Genomic DNA, 22,534 nt, shown 5'->3' with positions numbered 1-22,534 from the left:
CAAGTTATATCGGCATTTTTTGATACTTTCATTGTGCCTTTTTGTTGTTTTTCGGAAGTTGACGGCCTTGACAGCCTTTATTCACTGTCTTTGTATGGAAAAGAGTAATGTTAACATACTTTCTCCCCCAAATACTTTGGAAAGACAGTATGTAATGTTAGCCTCTAGGCCTATTCCAGAAACACTAAACCTGTTTCAAGAGAACTCGGCTAAATGACTAAGCTAATCACTAAACCATAAGTCCTGATATCGAGTCTCTCTGTGAGTGTTGAAGGGTTATTTCTGCTTTCTGCCTCTTCATCTCCCCCTCCTCCTCCTCCTCTCTCATAACAACATCCTCTCAGAAACAAGGAGCAGATGTTCATGAGGAAAAACAACGTTGGACTTTTTAATTTCTGCATTTTTGGCAGAGTTTATAAGCTGAACGGGTTTGAAACCACTAGTCGGTTGCTGTGAACGATCATTATTCTTACGCAAAGTGACAAAGAAGTTCATTAACCAACGATGTTTACATGTACCTGAAAAAAAAAACGTGCTTGCCAATGTAATCTCTGACCGAATTGGTTTCTCTATAAAGATTGTGATCATACAGGAGAAAACCCCCAAAGTTATGAATTATTATAACGCTGATTGCATCATTTTCATGGTTTAAAAGTGATAATATCTTCACCTATCCATGATCTGAAGGTTATCTTGCAGGACAGAAGTCATTATTTCTCACAGCACAGTTGCAAAAGTTTCCTCTGCGGGCATATTTTCCACTAATTTTTCCATTTCTCTGTTTAACTTGGCATTGTAAGAGTGATAGATAAAAATGGGCCTCTTTACGCCGGTTATCATTATGTGTTGACGAGTGCCGGCTTTACATTTGCAAATTTATAGGCACCTTGATAGGCGAGGTGTTTTGTTTTTAGCAAATGCATTTCACTTCAGCATTTCAACTTCTCTCTTCATCTGAGACCGAATAAGCCGTTTGTGTAGCGCTTCGATAAACCACTGAACTTGAGAAGCAAGCAAAATAACTTTAACTGTAAGCTAGACGTCGCTTTGATTGTTTAAAGAACAGATTTACGGACACATGGGTTTGCTCAGATGTTTGTTTGAGCGATCTCAAGGCAACGTAACTATAGTTAGCGGTGTTTGTAAAGGCAACAAATGTGTGCTATTGGTTTTCTAAGCAGATTTGTAATTTTACGTGGTGGATAATGCGGGCAAACTACTATATGATGCACTAATATATAGAGACTTGTGTGTGGACTCGTTTGACTTGAATCAGTAAGCAATTATTAAACAGTGAACACTAGTTTAAATGGCTGGGTAGTAAAACTCCTAATCAGAAATAACAGTTATTATTATTTCTTTGAAAAAGGTTAATGTGCAATGACACAGTTTTGCTGAAATATTCTGAAAATAGAGAAGACACGGATAAATATGACCCCGGTAGACCTTCATGAGTGTGTGTCAAGGTCAATAAGTCTCTTAAAATGTTAAATTTGACCGTTTTTCATTGAAAAGACAATGTTAGTTTAGGTTGTAAAACGTCATGTGATACAACTTCCCAAAAACGTAATGATATTTATGAATTAACAAATCATATAAAAAAAAATAAAGGCTAGGCTTAGGCTATATAAAGTATAATACAAATATGTTATTACTTTTTGTTTGGTTATATCACAATAGCTTTTCTTTCTCTAAACTTAAAAAATATATATTTATTGTCGCTGTCCAGTGGAAACCACAAATCATTTTGCCCTCTTTGTTATTTTAATTTGACTAATTTTTAAGCAATGAAAAGTATTAAAAGGAGCTTGTGATCTTCATTGGATCCTCAAACTCAGTCAAACCTCATAACTATCATGAATGAAAGCTAATTATGGAAATTACAAACAGACTTTTTATCAATTTTAAAACACCAGATGTCGTATGGGTCACTCAACTGTATGCATGTCTTGTAAAATTCAGAAGCAGAAGGTTTTCCTCTTTTACGAAGTTAGGCCTACTTCACTTAAGGACATATTAAATGAGATTATGCCTGAAAAGGTTTTGGATTTTTTTTTTCATATGTTAATTTTAAAAATCTTGTATAATGTTTTGTTTTGTTTTTAATTGTATTTATATGATATTTGTATTTTTGTCATTAAATTTTTGCCATGAAAATAGCTTTAAATGAACAAAACCCTTACATGCGCATTAAATAAAATAATCTGAATCTGAAGGCTAATTATGTATCCAAGGAATTCTAGCATTTGTTGTCGAGTCAAAGCCAATAGAGTAGTGCAGGTATGACGTCACTTTGTAGGCCAAAACAAGGAAACGAGTTGCATTTTAGCACTTCTGGTTTCATCGTCCCGAAGTCAATGGGTTTTTGAATGGGTTTTTGGCTGAAATAAGTTCTGTGGTGAACACAAGCTCAAGATACTTTCACCTTTTATTCTACGACACACAATACATCAATATTACGCCACTCGTGTCTTGAAAAAGGCTGTTGCTAACAAGTGTCTAAAGGAGACCACAGAGTCTGTCGAGGAGATTAGACGTCTTCACGCTGAACAGGTGAACTCAGTCCGCCATTTATAAACTATTCTAACTCAAACTATCTGGGAAAATGTTTTTAGATAGAAACTGCGAGAGTTGTGGGAAGATCAGTGATGGTGACGTCGTGGGATCGTGTAGTAGTTCCTTTATAGCCTTTAGCTTTTTACCTCAAAATGAATAAAAGTTGTGATCATCTGTGAAAATTATCTTGATGGATTAAACGTAACGTATAGGCCTATAACTAAGTATCATAAACTTTTGTTGATCACAGAGCTTGTTTTATGTGACTTTTTCAATGGGAAAATCCCATTGGGTTTTGTTGAGGGAACTGAGCATCTACAGAGCTACACTTACTAGGGATGTCCCGATCAGGTTTTTTTGCCTCCGGGTCATTTAATTTTGAGTATCTACCGATACAGAGTCCCGATCCGATACTTCTATAATACATTTAAAAAAAAGAATAAAGAAGGGCAAAAAAACAGACCCAGGATGTTCCTTATTTTTTTATTTAATTCACCTTATTTTAACATTCACCAACTCAGTTAACAAACAGAGCACTTCTGTGAGGTAGCCTGAACAATCAAGTAATAAATAACAAATTCTTCACTTTTGGTGATGTCAACAAAGTGATGTCATGCCGCACGCGTTGCTGTTTCTGTGTGGAGTCAAAAGGGTCTAACTCTGTGCCATCGCATAACTATAGTGTTAAAAAATAATGAGAATATATATACATATATTATATCCGAGTCCTGATCGGGAGGTAACGTCCGATTCCGATCGAGTCTGAAACCACGTGATCGGGCCCGATTTCCGATCACGTGATCGGATCTTGAGATCCCTAACACTTACCAGTTTATAAGTTAATGAAAACATAAATGTTGATGAAAAAATAACGTTCATGTCCATCAAACCTGTGTTTGGTAAAATTTTTATAATCTAATGACACATGCAAATATTTGACCATAGATTTTTATTTTATGGGGGAAAAAACCCCTGTATTTAAAAAAAATGAATTAAACACTGTTGTTTACATTGATATCCTAGTGGCTTAGCCTATATATATATATTAGGGCTGCACAATATATCGAATTTATCGAAATATCGCAAATGTATATATCACAATATGCATATCGCAACAGCAATAAATGGGGTCATGAACAAAAGACAACGTTTTTTTTAGCTTTAATAAGTATCAGGATATTTTTCCATTTCCTGAAAAGTAGCAGTTTTGGATATGCGAGGTTTTTACCCAACAGTGTTTGTCAAAACCACATGAAACCATCATATTCCTCTATCTTAGACACTCGTATTGGTCAGTGTCGCTACAGTGCTGGTATATTGTGGCGGCTCTTGAATGGCCAGCGCCTTTCAGAGTTTACAAGGTGCAGATTTTTCTTTTTTAAAGAGTTGGCATGGATCTGTCTACAAAATTCCCTCCATGTAATCTCATTACGTGGTGTTATTGGTTTTCTAAAAACAATCCGAGGTTTACCTCATTGGGAACTCCCCTCCCCCTCTGTTTCATCCCAGATTGTTTCCCAACAATTGCAGGAAGAGTTCCACAACAGAAGGGCCGGCCCAAGCGTCACAGCGTGGGATATAGCCTACATCCCAGCCGTAAAGCCTCCCAACTCTTACATGTCCATCCCAGTGAGGCATTTCTAATGATTTCCCATCTTTAGAGATATCCCATGTTCCTCAGAGCCAAGTTAAAGACTCGTCTTGAGATCCTCCATTACCTCTTGGTAGAAATATCGCGCTTTCGTTCCACATTGAATCTTTGAAGGTGGCCTTGATTGCTCCATTGAATCCAGCTGGATAAACAAACCCTCATCCACTCTTTAGGAATAGTCCTGCTGCTTTTTATGACGAGTGTTGTTGTCATGTAGAGGTCTGATGTGGTTTCCGGCCCATGGGTTGTTTAGTCCTCTACATTGGCTCTCGCTCTTTGATGTTGGCTCTTTTATTAATGTGGTTGCACATCACTGATGAGGATACCAGACACCAAACAATCCCATGATCCCCATTATGAACACGGCTAGCTCATATGTACAGTATGCCACTGGAAAATCAAAAGGAAGACTTAAGAAACTTTACTTTGCACAAAATAAAACATGTTTTACTCTGTTATATAAACCATTATCCAGAGTTTTACGATTTACAATTAAATTAATTTCACAACATTTATAACTGATGTAATGGAGAGACTGCAATATGGATAACTACTTATTTTAAAGTATGTTGTTTGAGGAAAAGATTTGGCTCATAGTCATTATTGACTTTCACTATGAGGCAAAACCAATTAAAACACACTAAAAAGGTAAATACTGTCATGAATATATCAGATAATTTGTCCTTTATATGACAAGGCAAGGTAAGTATGTTGTAAAATATCGTGACTCCCCTAAAACACAATGATATTTATAAACTAGACATGCACATTTTCTTTTAAAACATGTGGGTGGAAGGATATTTAGGTGCCAAAATTTGTATAAAAGGAAGGAAATTAATAATGATGCTTTGCCTCACAAGATCTATTAATTAAACAAATATGATATACTTATACTTATATACTTAAAACCACCCATATTATTGGTTTCTAGCCAAATAATCAAAACCAATAAAAAGGGGAAGACTTTTTCCAGAAAAAATATTTTTTCCAGTTCGTATCCCTTATCGTGGAAAGTTTTTAAAGTACAGCAGGATCAGTTTCTTCAGTTCGGGTTGGGACTCATTTAAGACTCTTAAGAAGTCACTCTTTTTGGACGGTTTTGGTGGTGTCGTGGCATTTGGTGGCCGGTGGGATAACATCTGGGCAGGTAGTTGGATCATGATGGAGCCAGATGTGTTAGTGAATGTGACCGTTTCTGCCGCACCTTCCCCCTCTCATTACTCACACACAGTGTCTGGATCAGCTCCAGGTTTGAGTCTATGAGGCAATGGCCTAGATTTCATTAGCAGCAGCGCACTTCACCCGTGTCAGCACTTTCTCAACAGTCTGCTCCAGCCACAGTTGCTTTGGGAAAATCTCGAGGACGAAAATAAGGAGCAGACGTTTTGTCAGGAAGATGTGCTTCAGAATTGTTACTCTAATGATGAACTATAACCAAGTGCTCTTTATCATTACAAGAGGACAGCCAACAGCAGAGTTACAGGAAGACAACTGTTTAAAATAGGTTGCGTACACACCTCATGGTGTCTTAGGGGTTTAGTTTAGGTCGTGTGTGGGATTATAAACAACAGAGGTGATGTTCTGGGGCCTCGTGTGTACAATATTGTGTGGGTTTTTCCAACTTATAAAACTGTACCCTACCTTAGCGAAGTTCACATTTAATGGAAGATTTTGTTTATGTCGCATCATGTCTGCATCCAGAAATAACCAACTTGCATAATGTATTATTTGCCTAAATTTCCGAGCATTTTAAAGGAACACTCCGACTTTTTGGGACTTTAGCCTATTCCCCGTATCCCCCAGAGTTAGATAAGTCCACACATACCTTTTTCATCTCCGTGCGTGCTATAAGTCTGTTTGACGCACCCACCGCTAGCCTAGCTTAGCACAAAGACTGGATGTAAATGGTTGCAGCTAGCATACTAATCCAAATAATTGACAAAATAACTCAAACATTTTCCTATTTACATGTTGTGATTTGTATAGTCACAGAGTGTACAAAAAAAAAAGTCACATGAGACACAGACATATTTTAACCGTATAAATACTGGGAACTATATTATCTGAAGGCGAAGCACTGCTACTTGGGCGGAGTGATAACCGGCGTGTAATGCTTGGCACGTGATTCACCACAGCCAAAATAACGCTGTATGACAGATGTAGCGCTTTTATTTCTAATATTAACAAACTTGCTTACCATGTCATCAACTATCTTCTATTCCGATTCTCAAATACGTGTGAGTTTGTTTTGTCGTTTAAAAATCTTTATAAATGATCTTGATCTGTAACGTGAGATGGGCGCCGTCATGTTTGTTTGGGCCGCAGTTCAGAGATTCCCTTCTGTTGGATGTATTACAGCACGTGAATTCATCAGTTTCTCCCGAAATACATGAAAGTAAGTGGCCGGTGAACTGGGAGAAGAATAGAGTAAACTTTATTGTTACTTACACTGTGTATCTGATATGAATAAAACATGTCGGCAAAAATGTAAATGTTATTGCTGCTTCCATAGACACCATTGTGTATTTTACAAACTAGCCTATAAATGTATTGTTTTGCTTTAAATGATATGTAGGCTATTTAAATGTCTGAAACCTAAAATAAACATTATGTGGTTAAAAACACTGAATAGTTGTGATATATGACAAGTGTGATATATGAGCCGACTTTGGCTCAGCGCCAGTCATAGCACGAAAGCACAATTTGACTCTGGCAGTTATGTCACGTCACTGTATATTCGCTCCTTAGTGGTCAGCTGCTGCAGAGCGGGCTAAAATCGAAATTGCTGATGAGATGTAGAGGAAAATATCCAGTGGAAAATGAGAATGTTACGTTCCCCCTCCTTCCCTATGTCATCGTCCATCGCAATGTTTCACTGTAGACATCGTCTGATGCCAAATTTGTAGACATCGCCCAACCCTACCGCACACAGCAGAGTCTGCAAAGCGTCACAAGACGAGAGATGGCGAAAAACTCCCATTTATCGCAAAAAAGTTTTTACGCTCGCATGAGGTGGTTTTTCAGGCAATTCGAAAAATAAATATTTTGCACAACTGCAATGGAAACAGTTTTTGCGCATTTACAGTCACCTGACTTAAATGGCGCAGTTCGGACAGAATACGAGACAAAGTTCTTTATTAAATTCATAAAAGACAAAAGAATTACAGGAATACTGGATTCTAAACCTCAAAGAAATGCCACAATCAAGACATCGGAGCAGAAATGAGTGAGAAACTCCTCATATCTGCCGCTCACAGTATAAGGGTCTTTCCTTTCCATTAATGCTTGATAACTAGGGGTGTAACGGTACGTGTATTCGTACCGGACCGTTTCGGTACAGCACTTTCGGTACGGTGCACATGTGTACCGAATGCAATCATTCACGTAAATTAGGCTAGTTTTGTGTGCGGAACATGCGTCAATTCCGAGTTTCCACACGAACATATTAAGTGTCGGAAGTCTCCGCGTTGCACTGATTAAATCTGATTAATCGTTTTTGTGATTCAAATACATGTAAAATATTACCATTACATCTGTCTTCCTGTGTGCGGAAATTTGTTTATGTTGCTGTGACAACGAAACACGTGCAGCGCCTGTGTTAAGAGCGCTTGTAGCTCCGTGCGCGCTGAGGCACTCATCTGTGGACATTTCCGAATGCCTTTCTGTTAAAAGTGGGCTTTCCACACAAACAAACGTACATGTGTCATTAGTATGAGAAAAAAAAATAGGATTTTAACTCGGATCGGGCTCGGACATAAATATCGCATAAATAAAGATCACCACATAACGTTACACGGCACGCTCGCTTTAGCCCAGCCTCTCGCTAGCTAGCGTCATGGCCAATATTGGTTTGAGAGTATTTTATTTAGTGGAGAACTTTGCAGCAGTATTTTATTTCTTATTCTTTTTTTATTTTATATATTTTCTATTTATTAGCCTATATTTTATTAAAAAGTGTTTAAAAAAGTGTAAACAAATTGTTAAAAAAAGTTTATAGTAAACAACCAGCAGTTTAATGTTTTGCATTTCTTTCCCTTACTGTACCGAAAATGAACCGAACCGTGACTTTAAAACCGAGGTATGTACCGAACCGTGATTTTTGCGTACCGTTACACCCCTATTGATAACACACACGTCTCCTTCCGTTAATAATAATAATGGCCAGTGCGGTGGCTGTGATATATAAACCTACCAACGTCCATTGCCATGATTTTTTAAATGACTTATCGCGAGAGGAAACAATTATGTTTTAGTCGCATAACATCGGTTAATGGAAACGCCGTAATTTCGCAGTAGTTTTGTATCGATATTTAGAAAAAAATCGCAAAAGTTTTGCGCAAATCTGTAATGGAAACACGGCTATTGATAGTGTTGCCATTGAAATGCATAAATCTGAGTCTGTGGGTGTGAACGTCACGGGTTGCCATCTCATAATTACAGTTATACATGGCACAACTCTGCATAGCCTCTTGAAACGCGCTGATGAAGTGTGATGTCTGCGCGAGGTATGACAATATGTTGACAGGCATGTAGGATATCGGCCCGAATGCAATGATTGGAAGAAAAAAATTTTGGTCCTGAGACTTCCACATATGATATATGTAGCAGGGAACTACACTGCGACCAAAATGGTCGCATATGCGACCTTTTGAAATGCCATTGCGACCCTAATTTTTAATGGGTCGCAAATGTATCACTGATTATTTTTGTTCCTACCTTATGTTTTAGGCAATATGCTATGATTTACTATGAGCATTTATTAAAACAGAAATGTGTATTTTAAGAATACGTTTTATAACGTGCTCTGAGCATTCAACACAGTTGGCTTCAGCCCCGCGACTTTATAAAGTAATCGGGTTGATGTGCGCGTTTATATGGCACACGTTTCCCGCTGTTCGCGCATAACTATTCTCCTCTATTGGTTCTTTGTTTTAAACATAAGGCGTAATATTAATCCGTCTCTGGTCATGATTTGGAGACAATGAGCATTGAACCGTTTTGCCGTGCTGCTTATATTTCTCACGCAGTAAAAATGCCCCTCCCCGCGGCCAAAACCAGTCGTCTGTAGATGAGAATCCAAAACAATTAGTGGGACGTTGTCCTGCTTCGCTTCACAGGCGCTGAGTGAAATGAGAATTTTAGAATGACGGGACACTCATTTATATGACACTTTATTCAACAGGAAGAACAGCTCGTTCCGCGCGTCATACGCCATTGTACATGTGCAGTCCTTTCAGTTTCGGTTTTCAATCCGATCAAGTGTTGACGAGTTCTCTCGATCGCATTACAAAAGGAATAAACCACCCCTTTCAATCCGATCGAAATTGCATTCGGATCGAGCTCAATCCGATCGATTAAGGTGTTTACATGAAGATCTTTTTAGTCCGATTGAGCCGTCAATCCGATTATAAGTAAGTGTCCATGTAAATTGAAGCTTCTCAATGACAGTATGAAGCACGCGAAATGTATAGACATGTACATTTCCCGTGACGCAGCAGCACTCCCCACTGCATTTCGGCGTCAAGCAAACCGAGCAAGTGAGGAATCTGAATTGATAATTAAGTTCAATGTAGCTTATAATATAGCCTTATCTGTGGCTTATTATATTTCACTTAATTGTGAAGTGGACATGCATTTTTTTTTTTTCTTTAATACTGAATAGTCAATAGCTGCTGAAAATCTATTATTATATTATTTTATGGATTATATTTATTTTATTTTAAGAGTTCAGGAGTCTGCCCATCTGTGGCAACCATAGCATGTTGAAATCCAAAATAAATTAATTTTGCACATTATTGTGTACTGTATTTTCTATTGCAGTAAATCTATCCCAACCAATGTTAAAGAAAACAAGGCGGCATGTGGTTTAAAAGATGGAAAGTAAAATAAAAAGCACATCTGTATGCAATACAGTTTCATTATTGTTCATTATTATCCAGAGCGGCTTACTATAAATAATTTGTGCGACCAAATCATGTTTTGCGCCAGTAACTGAAAAAGTTAGTAGCGCAAGTGCCACCAGTGGAAAAGGTTAGTGTAGTTCCCTGTATATGTAGGCATGTTTTAATACTTAGACCACTTCTATTATTGATTGCTATCAGGATGTGAAGAGTTTCAACCAGTATAACAAAAAGTGTTTGTGAAAAAAAAATGACCTACCCTACCTTTAAGTCATTACTCATATCTGTGTGAAAGTTTACTCATTTCACAAAAATGACTCGCATCAGACCAAATGCCATGGGTTCTTGCGCAACTCTTCATTGACGTCACACCTGACACTTGACGTGTCTTGAAGTGCCATTTTTAAATCATGAAAGGGGTTGTGGAAGTTCATCAAACCGCATTCATGAACATGTGCTTCTGTTCCTCTTTTGGGGATTTTTTAAGGATTTTTTTGGGTTATGAGAGGTATTTTGTAAAATGATATCTCTAAAAATATGAAATATTAAGGACACAAATTGTTGGGGGAAAATTGACAGTCTCATCCCTTCCACTGACGATCGGCATCCAGGACCTCAACTATACATCTGAGAGTGTTTTCAGAGATGTTTTTCTCTCAGGCATGTTTTCCTCGTGCTTATTCGGGAATTTAGATTGACTGAAACATCTCTGCAATTAAGTCACATGGAAATGTGAACAGAAACACAGCTGCCGAGTGAAACCGCACAGATCATGTCTTCTCGCAGTTTTGCTGTGGTCATGACAAAATTATGTCAAGTCAACTTTATACAATATAGCGCTTTATTCAAAGCAGCTTCACACTATAAACCAGAAAATAACAATAAATTATGTAAACTTCATCAAATATTGCACAAATTCTGCTGTAAAGCAGCTCAAGTCAGTTCGGTGTAGTGTAACTTGTATCTAACTTTGATACGAAAAACCTATGATTCCGATATCATGGGGAAAAACTGCCATATAAATCCTGCTCAACGGTAAACACAAATGACAAGCTAACAGGCTAGCATAATGCTAAAGACACTGTGTGCTAGCAGTTTAAATAAAAAGGCAAGCAATGTTAGATTAATTTAATAGACAATATCTGATATATGATAATAATGAGGTTGTATTCTGCTGTTTAAACAGCGAAGAGGTAGTAAAAAAAGAGATTGAAAACAAAGCTAGGCAGAGTTACAATTGCAGACAGGAACCAGAAGAAGCTGTTTTAGATCAAGCTAGAGCTGTGTGTTCACTGAAGTGAGGCGACGTGTACATATTGCATTCATGTATTGGCTAATCAATGACTGTTTCCTTTTTCTGGTGGCCATTCTGTTTTCATGCTAATATGCATGACCTACGGGTCATATTTTACACTATTGTAGCTTTTAGTTTGATCCTGAAGGTCACTTATAATGTATTGTAATGTAACTTATAAGAAATTTGGGCTGTTTGTGCTTCTGTACCTTTAAGACAATTCCACCTGGCCTGTGTCACTTCTTCTATGACTGAAGTTTGTTCTGTCCTCAACAGGGCGACGATCGAGGAGGTGGAGGGAGACGTCTGTGAGCTGGAGTCCAAACTGGACAAGGTATTCCTCACAGTAGTGGTCAGCTGATGCCAGTTTGTAGAGAACATGGCCTGCGTTTCCTACAGAATTTAGTTTTTGCATAATAACCAATGTGTAATGTAATGATTTCAGGTTTTAGGCTTTTTCATTTTCATGAAGAAACATAAGTGCATAAAACTAGCTTCATTTTAAGACGGGCAGCACTTGCAGTTAGTTCGGTGAATCAGTGTTGTTGATTCAGTAACCGTTCTGATTCAGTGAAGGAATCATAATATTGATTCATTCCTGAGTTTGAGCAAAGATTCATGAAATGAAGATTCATGAGGGCCATATCGGAATTTATACAAGTTTTATTCCAAATTTTATATGCATGCAGTGTAACATTTTGAGTGAGACTTTCCACTTTTGCTTTAATGTCATCAGCACTCAAACTGAGATGAAGAAAACCTGATGAACCAGCATAATGTGAACTAATCTGTTCCAATGTCCGGATATCAGTCCAGTATACAAGCTTGTGTCCGCCACAGAATAAAACATTTAAAAAGATAATTACAACTTTTTCCCAATTCTGACTTTATATCTTGCAATTCTGACTTAACACACAATTGCGACTTTATATCACGCAATTCTGACTTAACACACAATTGCGACTTTATATCACGCAATTCTGACTTAACACACACAATTGCGACTTTATATCTCATAATTCTGACTTTTCACTCAATTGCGACTTTAGGCTATATCATGCAATTCTAACTTATCACACTATTGCGACTTTACATCTCGCAATTCTGACTTTATAACACACAATTGCTTCTTTATATCACGCAATTCTGACTTTATAACACTCAATTGCGACTTTATATCTCACAATTCTCACTTATCACACTATTGCGACTTTATATCTCGCAATTCTCACTTATCACACTATTGCGACTTTATATCTCACAATTCTGACTTTATAACGCTCAATTGCGACTTTATATCTCACAATTCTGACTTATCACACTATTGCGACTTTAGGCCTATATCTCGCAATTCTCACTTATCACACTATTGCGACTTTATATCTCACAATTCTGACTTTATAACACTCAATTGGGACTTTATATCACGCAATTCTGACTTATCACACTATTGCGACTTTATATCTCACAATTCTGACTTTATAACACTCAATTGGGACTTTATATCACGCAATTCTGACTTATCACACTATTGCGACTTTATATCTCACAATTCTGACTTTATAACACTCAATTGGGACTTTATATCACGCAATTCTGACTTATCACACTATTGCGACTTTATATCTCACAATTCTGACTTTATAACACTCAATTGGGACTTTATATCACGCAATTCTGACTTATCACACTATTGCGACTTTATATCTCACAATTCTGACTTTATAGCCTAACACTCAATTGGGACTTTATATCTCACAATTCTCACTTATCACACTATTGCGACTTTATATCTCGCAATTCTGACTTATCACACTATTGCGACTTTATATCTCGCAATTCTGACTTTATAACACTCAATTGGGACTTTATATCACGCAATTCTGACTTATCACACTATTGCGACTTTATATCTCACAATTCTGACTTTATAACACTCAATTGGGACTTTATATCACAAAATTTTCACTTATCACACTATTGCGACTTTATATCTCACAATTCTGACTTTATAACACACAATTGCGACTTTATATCTCACAATTCTGACTTATCACACTATTGCGACTTTATATCTCGCAATTCTGACTTAATAACACACAATTGCTTCTTTATATCACGCAATTCTGACTTTATAACACTCAATTGCGACTTTATATCTCGCAATTTTGACTTATCACACTATTGCGACTTTATATCTCGCAATTCTGACTTTATAACACACAATTGCGTCTTTATATCACGCAATTCTGACTTTATAACACTCAATTGCGACTTTATATCTCGCAATTTTGACTTATCACACTATTGCGACTTTATATCTCGCAATTCTGACTTTATAACACACAATTGCGTCTTTATATCACGCAATTCTGACTTTATAACACACAATTGAGACTTTATATCACGCAATTCTGACTTATAACACTCAATTGCGACTTTATATCACGCAATTCTGACTTATCACACACAATTGCGACTTTATATCTCGCAATTCTCACTTATCACACTATTGCGACTTTATATCACGCAATTCTGACTTTATAACACTCAATTGCGACTTTATATCTCGCAATTCTGACTTAATAACTCGCAAATGCAACTATCACGCAATTCTGACTTAACTCGCAAATGCAACTATCACGCAATTCTCACTTATCACACTATTGCAACTTTATATCACGCAATTCTGACTTTATAACACTCAATTGCGACTTTATATCTCGCAATTCTGACTTAATAACTCGCAAATGCAACTATCACGCAATTCTGACTTAACTCGCAAATGCAACTATATCACGCAATTCTGACTTAATAACTCGCAAATGCAACTATATCACGCAATTCTGACTTAATAACTCGCAAATGCAACTATCACGCAATTCTGACTTAACTCGCAAATGCAACTATCACGCAATTCTGACTTAACTCGCAATTGCGACTTTATATCATGCAATTCTGACTTAATAACTCGCAATTGCGACTTTATATCTCACATTTCTGACTTAATAACTCGCAATTGCGTCTTTATACTGTATCTCACAATTCTGACTTAATAACTCGCAATTGCGTCTTTATATCATGCAATTCTGACTTTATAACACACAATTGCGACTTTATATCTCGCAATTCTGACTTAATAACATACAATTGTGACTTTATATCACGCAATTCTAACTTATCACACTATTGCGACTTTACATCTCGCAATTCTGACTTAATAACTCGCAATTGCGTCTTTATACTGTATCTCACAATTCTGACTTAATAACTCGCAATTGCGTCTTTTTATCATGCAATTCTGACTTTATAACACACAATTTAGACTTTTTATATCACGCAATTCTGACTTTATAACGCACAATTGTGAGATAAAAAGTCAGAATTGTGAAATAAAAAATTAAAAAAATTAATTCTGTGGCGGAAACAAGCTTCCATAGTCTAGTGCTAGTTTGGATCTGAGGAAACACTATTAAATCCTAGCTTCAGCCGAGAGCCTCGTTCCCGCTGCCGTCCTGGTCGAGTGCTGTAAAAGCAGGATCCGGGACTGTGGGAGCGAGCGGCTCAGATGTCACAGGAAACTACACTAACCTTTTCCACTGGTGGCACTTGCGCTACTAACTTTTTCAGTTACTGGCGCAAAACATGATTTGGTCGCACAAATTATTTATAGTAAGCCGCTCTGGATAATAATGAACAATAATGAAACTGTATTGCATACAGATGTGCTTTTTATTTTACTTTCCATCTTTTAAACCACATGCCGCCTTGTTTTCTTTAACATTGGTTGGGATAGATTTACTGCAATAGAAAATACAGTACACAATAATGTGCAAAATTAATTTCTTTTGGATTTCAACATGCTATGGTTGCAACTTGCCACAGATGGGCAGACTCCTGAACTCTTAAAATAAAATAAATATAATCCATAAAATAATAATAGATTTTCAGCAGCTATTGACTATTCAGTATTAAAGATAATACAAAAATGCATGTCTACTTCACAATTAAGTGAAATATAATAAGCCACAAATAAGGCTATATTATAAGCTACATTGAACTTAGCCTAATTATCAATTCAGATTCCTCACTTGCTCGGTTTGCTTGACGCCGAAATGCAGTAGGGAGTGATGCTGCGTCACGGGATATGTACATGTCTATACATTTCGCGTGCTTCATACTGTCATTGTGAAGCTTCAATTTACATGGACACTTATAATCGGATTGACGGCTCAATCGGACTAAAAAAATCTTCATGTAAACACCTTAATCGATCGGATTGAGCTCGATCCGAATGCAATTTCGATCGGATTGAAAGGGTTTGTTTATTCCTTTTGTAATGCGATCGAGAGAACATGTCAACAATTGATCGGATTGAAAACCGAAACTGAAAGGACTGCGCGTACAATGGCGTATGACGCGCGGAACGAGCTGTTCTTCCTGTTGAATAAAGTGTCATATAAATGAGTGTCCCGTCATTCTAAAATTCTCATTTCACTCAGCGCCTGTGAAGTGAAGCAGGACAACGTCCCACTAATTGTTTTGGATTCTCATCCACAGACGACTGGTTTTGGCCGCGGGGAGGGGCATTTTTACTGCGTGATAAATATAAGCAGCACGGCAAAACGGTTCAATGCTCATTGTCTCCAAATCATGACCACCAGAGACGGATTAATATTACGTCTGCCGTTTAAAACAAATAAAGAGCCAATAGAGTAGAATGGTTATGCGCGAACAGCGGGAAACTTGTGACATATAAACGCGCACATCAACCCGATTACTTTATAAGTCGCGGGGCTGAAGCCAACTTTGTGTTGAATGCTCAGAGCACGTTATAAAACGTATTCTTAAAATACACATTTCTGTTTTAATAAATGCTCATAGTAAATCATAGCATATTGCCTAAAACATAAGGTAGGAACAAAAATAATCAGTGATACATTTGCGACCCATTCAAAATTAGGGTCGCAATGGCATTTCAAAAGGTCGCATATGCGACCATTTTGGTCGCAGTGTAGTTCCCTGTGTCAGACCCACCCAGCGGTCGCTGGGCCGAGTGACTCAGGCCGCTCACTTCCTCTCTCTCTGAGGAAGGATATGAGCTCTGAAGCTGAAGCTTTTCTTAGAAGTCAACACTAATGTGTGAGACGTGTCATTATTAATCGTCTATCTGCGTTAACATCATCCATTAACAAACCTGGTGACAGCCAGCCAGGTTGACTATAATAACCTATATATCAACTATAATGCGTACAAATTATACAAACACTGCAGTTCAAAAGTTTGGGATCGGTACGATTTTTTATGTTTTTCAAATAAGTCTCTTCTGCTCACCAAGCCTGCATTTATTTGATTAAAAATACGGGGAAATATTATGATTTGATGATCAAGAAACATTTAGTATTATTATTATCAATGGTAAATGTAAATTTTTTCAGGATTCTTTGATCATTCGATGTTTTGTTTTTGTTTTTACCAATAACCAAAAAGTACCAACCACTTCATATCTGGCTTGTTTTATCATCTAACAAATCCCAAATACCTTTAATCATATATTTGTATATTTTCTATACTATAAATGTATATACATTTTTACTCTATATATTTAAATATCAATATATATATGTGTGTGTAGCTGGTGAAACTCTGCATCGGGATGATAGATGCTGGAAAGGCGTACAACACGGCCAACAAGCAGTTTGTGAACGGGATTCGGGAGTTGGCACAGCAGTCCGCCAAAGATGATGTCATTGAGGTGAGTGCGTATCAGCCAATCAGTGGCTTTCAGAGTCAGAAGCGCACGGAGCCGGGCGATGAACGTGTGCCCGCCTCGAGAGTCTGTCCAGGATGATGGGACCAGTTTAAAGACGGCGCTTTATTTACGGATAATGTTGAAAGCATTTTTAGCTTGTGTTCACATAAAAAACATTGGCCACAAGCCAGCATTCCTCATCTCTGCATATCTACTTTCCTGCTTCTTTGAAATGTCCATTGTGAGCGATCCATTGTACGATAATAACATACGTGCAGAGGTTAAATTGGGCCGGAGCGCACCGGAGCGCAGCTCCGCCTCCTCGGGTCCACAACACACCCTGCCGGAGCTCAGCTCCGTTTCCTTGAGCACCAAATATATACATTTTGTTGAGTGTATATAATGAAAGTTGTCAAATAATTGGCTAATATTAACTCTAAATTGGTGCTGCAATGATTCGCCCATCGCGACGATAACTGACCTTCTCATCTGAGCTGCTTCAGCACTCAAACACCGCTCGTCAATGTCAAAATGTTTGAGTCCAATCAAAGCAAGCGGGATTTACAGGAGCGCGAGCCGTGCGCGAATCCCAACGCGACGCTTCACTTCAGTTTATGGTCATATAGTGCGAGATAAAATGCAAGTATAAACAGCTGTTTTTCGATAGAAGTTTTAAATGACCGACAGAAATAAGTTTGATCAAAGACAGTGGATACTAATTTAACAGCACAAGCACCCCATTAAATATATTGCCATTGCCATTATTATTCTATAAATATATTTGTATAAAGTTACCTCGAATGTGTTTGACTTTTCCCTGTTTGTATCACTCCGCTTGTTCGTGTTTGCGCAACTTGCATCATTAAGCCAGAAGGCGGCGACAAGTGACTGTCTTTATGAGTGAGCAATTGAACCATTGATTAAATGAACAGATTAGTCCACAAATATTGATTCATTTAGGAAAGAAAAAGTTGATGAAATTGATATTTGATGCGCATACTAATTGCTAATATGCCTCTGGACACAGAATTATTGCATTGGCGTTTGTTTGAAATGTAACATCTATGCAAAATAATCCTTGAATCATTTCTTATTTAAGGCCATTCCCGTTTCGAATGTGATTGTGTATAGTCAACAATAAGCATAAACATTCTGCATTTCCATTTTATAGTGTGGATAATTCATTGCGACATTTAAACTGATTCTCATGTTTTAGAATTTGTTATCTGATAAAATACTACATGCTACTGCCCACTGACATGCTTTTAAAGCTCCTGTTGTCCATATTTTTCGGCCTTCAAAACACCTTAAAATTCACATGTTGAGCTCATGTAAATCAAAATTTTCTCGGGGGGGCATGCCCCCGAACCCCCCTAGTATGAGCACTTTTTTAGGCTACTCAACTATACCTTACACATTAATACTCGAAAAGTAAAAACACAACACACAAGTCATTTTACAGTGTGAATTTGAATGATGACCATTCACCGTAAATAAGGGCTCCCCCTCCCTATAAAAGCCAATTTATCCACTGCATACGTGTGTGTGTGTGTGTGTGTGTGTTATTGCCTCTACAATTCCATCATTAAGGGTCAACAAACCTACATTAACATGTACAAGATATTCATGAAACACATTTTTTTTTGGATATTATTTACCATCCTTTTGTTTGACTTTCAGTTATGCCTGAAATTGAAATTATGCCTCGCAATTAATCTTTTGCAGAATAAAAGTTTTTGTTTACATCATATATGTGTGTGTACTGTGTATAATAATTATGTATATATAAATATACAAACATGCATGTATAATTTTCAGAAAGAAATCTATTTATATATTAAAGGTAGGGTAGGTAGGATTTATATAAAAACTTTTTACCAAATTTGATTAAACTTTCTATATATATCAATGCATAATTAAAATGTAAGTACTCTGATAAAAAGAGTATAAAAATCGAGTGACTCTAGACCGTTTAATCTTCATTAAACACAGCTCATTATTTCCATTCGGGACGAATCACAGGATTGGCTTGCGTGACTGTCACTCGACGTCGCCATGACTACCGCCGTTATTACTGGCTCTGCCCACGTGCGCGCAGTCGCGCATCCGTTTTTAGGTGGGAGTGAATGGAATTAATGAGCTGTGTTTAATGAAGATTAAACGGTCTAGAGTCACTCGATTTTTATACTCTTTTTATCAGAGTACTTACATTTTAATTATGCATTGGTATATAAAGACAGTTTAAACAAATTTGAATAAAAGTTTTTTTTAGACAATTCTGACCTACCCTACCTTTAAGTATTTATAATTATATATAATATAAATTATATTTAAATATAAAAATGTATATAAACATGTAAATATTTTTTTAAATATATATACATGCTTGTGTGTGTATTTATAAATACATAATTATTTTACACTGTACACACACATATATGATGTAAACAAAAACTTTTATTCTGCAAACGATTAATTGCGATTAATCGTTATGCATCCCTAATAGAAACAATACAGATATGTATAGTATTTGTTATACTGCTTTTATACTGACTAACAATAAGTTTATTGTATTACAGTATAATATATTTACTGTCATTCTTAATAGTTTTTTTATTTAAAACATGAAATACAAAGTCAAATTGAGAACTTGTAGGGAAAATATGGCGAATATGACTTCATTTTTAAGCTAAACTTTGTTTTTTGTTTATATTTACTTAATTTTGTTTTGAGGTAAGCATTTTAGTGTGACTCATTTTCGTGGTATTTTGTGCATTTGTGATGAATAACCCGAGTGTCGTTGTATCTCCACAGTCCAGTCTCACCACGTTTGCAGAGAATCTTCAAGAGATGATCAACTACCACACGGTAAGAGAATCTGGGGCGTCTGCTATTGCATTATTGCTTATGACTTCTTCTTTCCCCCCCCACATGATTTTCGAAATGCGAAGCTTGAATGTGCTGAGATCAGGATTTTGACATCAGGAGAAATGACCGCAATTATTTGACATGCACCAGTTCCCCTCTGCAGTCTACAACTGCTGAACTGCTCATTTATGAGTTTACTGTAACCGTTATAAATCAGTTAATTCTTTAATCTTCAAACTGATTCTTCATTATGTTATCCTAAAACTGACCATAGAAGAGAGCGATTTATGATCACGCAACAGCGCCCCCTGTGGCAACACTTTATATCCTGCTACTGTACATGTGAAGTCAAACTCGCGCCGCTTCTGTTCATGTTCTCGTGCGGAGTGTGTTTTGTGCCTTTTTTATATAAAGGATCGTTCTGTGATCTTCACGGCTGGACAGTGCTGGTGTGTTTTAAACTGGGACTCTGAGTCAGTGTGTAAGTCTGTGGTGAGGTCAGCTGACCTGTGGTTAAAGTCCTCATGAGTTTGAACTAAAGCACATGATCTGTAAAGCACAAATGCATCCGTCACACACTTGATCCAGTTGCAACTGGCTTCGAATGTCTAAACACACACAGTTTATGCCTTTAAAGTTGAAATATGTCAAATATGTGATAAAAGTATACTTTGAATTGGTTGCTCACGGTCTTATAAAACTTCTGCTATACTTGCATTATGTACTAACATATATTACTTTATTTTTGGGAAATGAGCTTGTAGTTCATATATTAAATATATCGGTGATGATAGCAGGGGCCTGTTTCAGAAAGGAGGTTAAGTGAAAACTCTGAGTATGTTAACCCTGAAATGAGGGAAACTCTGGGTTTTCTGTTTCAGAATGGGAGGTAAATCAAACCCCAGAAAGCAGAGTAAGTCAAGCCCGTTTCTGAAAGAGAGGTAACTTATACTCAGAGTCAGTTACCATGGCAACTTACTCTGTGAACCTAACCTGGTCAGGAGCAGGTTTTCTTCGGTAAACCCAGAGTTTCTTGCGGCTTCCTCCCCTTTTTTAAAGAGGAAGCGGTGTTTAAACACTTAATTCATTATTTCTGTACATTTATTTATTGCTGTTTTTACCGCTGTTTATTTATTTATTAATAAGATGAAGTCTATATAACTCCTTAACTGGCAACTGAAAATACAGAAGATTAATCACATCATGTAGTTCTAAACAAATTCTAGAGAATTAAACAGTGGCATTTACTGAAAATCACTGAAGTGTGTTCATCTGTGCACCAGAAGTTGATGGACCGTCCTCCTGCTGTTCTTCCACACACTGGGGGGAAATATAAGAATGTCTGTTTATACTTAGATATAAACTTAGATTCTACACGTACAAATGTGAATGTGTAGATTGTCTGACCTGTAGACACATAATATTAACATTACCTCTAGGCCTCTCTATGGCCGCAGAAACTGTTTCATCCCCATCGTCCGGTGAAGATGAGCATTTGGTCGAGTACACTTTATAATAGGCCTACTATTTGTCATAATTTCTGGTGTATTGAGTCGGCTACTTACAACTGCCTGGGGTTCTGTTGGGACAGGAGGCTCCAAAAGACAGATATTACCATCAGAATCTTTTGGGACCAACGAAAAACCCAACCCAAAGTAAAATAAATGGAAATATCAAAAATACCCTATATAAAAAATAACACATACCTCTTACATTTTATGAAGACCCTTGGATCTCCGGGAGTGACCGGCTCTGATGAAGGAATTCCCTCAGCCAAAAATGCTGCTGCACTGCTAGACACTGGATGCTATTTAGTTATTTAATAAGTCAAATGTTTGTAAAGTCAGGTAGCCTACACCCATGATATGCTCAAGCCTTACCTGATTAAATTATGGTTTTATATATTTTATTTTCAGCTGCTGCCACATTATTTTAATGCCTGCAGGATTGCACATATAGCCTATATGACAATTAAAATTAGGTTGAATAACTGTTCTTCCAGTTTCACCTGATATTATAACAGTTACTCTAAAATAGTTATTAATTACTAGCTGCAAATTACATCTTCAACAGTGTAATTAGATTAATGTAATAATTATTATCTTTAGAAAGTATTGATCTACTTATTATTAATTACTAAATCCCATATCAACCTCAACCACTTGAAAAACACAAGGAGAGACAAGACATTGCACTTGTAATGCTTTCAAATAAACACAATTCAATTGCATGAATTATTCTTGAATTGACCAAAGTGTGTAGAGGGAGGTTACATAAAACATATAACTTTTAAAAATGTATGTTAAATCCACTATTGTTTTACACAGAATTGTTCTATAGTCTATGCAGTAGCCTATTTAATGTAATTATATCAGATTTTATTTTAAATGACAGTAGAATTAAGAGTAATCCCTTTAATTAAATTACAATATTTAGATTACTTGGTAATTAATTACACAGTAATTGTATAACAGTAATTCCTCTTTGTGTCTGGCGCTGTTGCCATGGTGACT

General features: G+C 36.9%; 1 protein-coding gene across 5 annotated transcripts in view; it reads left to right on the top strand.

Moving 5' to 3' along the window:
* LOC306988903 (arf-GAP with coiled-coil, ANK repeat and PH domain-containing protein 2) overlaps positions 1–22,534 on the top strand; it is a 62,371-nt gene that overhangs the window by 1,033 nt on the left and 38,804 nt on the right. For all 5 annotated transcript variants that reach the window (XR_013795521.1, XR_013795522.1, XR_013795523.1 and 2 more), the window contains exons 2-4: positions 11,678–11,735; positions 17,037–17,156; positions 19,968–20,021. Coding sequence is in view for 2 of the 5 variants with exons in the window: in XM_079594082.1 (XP_079450208.1) it covers positions 11,678–11,735; positions 17,037–17,156; positions 19,968–20,021 (232 nt within the window). In the remaining 3 variants the exon portion in view is untranslated. The remainder of the gene's footprint in view (positions 1–11,677; positions 11,736–17,036; positions 17,157–19,967; positions 20,022–22,534) is intronic.

The sequence above is a fragment of the Phoxinus phoxinus genome (genome assembly GCF_949152265.1).
Source record: "Phoxinus phoxinus genome assembly, chromosome: 20".
Taxonomy (NCBI): domain Eukaryota; kingdom Metazoa; phylum Chordata; class Actinopteri; order Cypriniformes; family Leuciscidae; genus Phoxinus; species Phoxinus phoxinus.
Note: the sequence above shows the minus strand (reverse complement) of the source record. Positions and strands in the feature narration are given on the sequence as shown.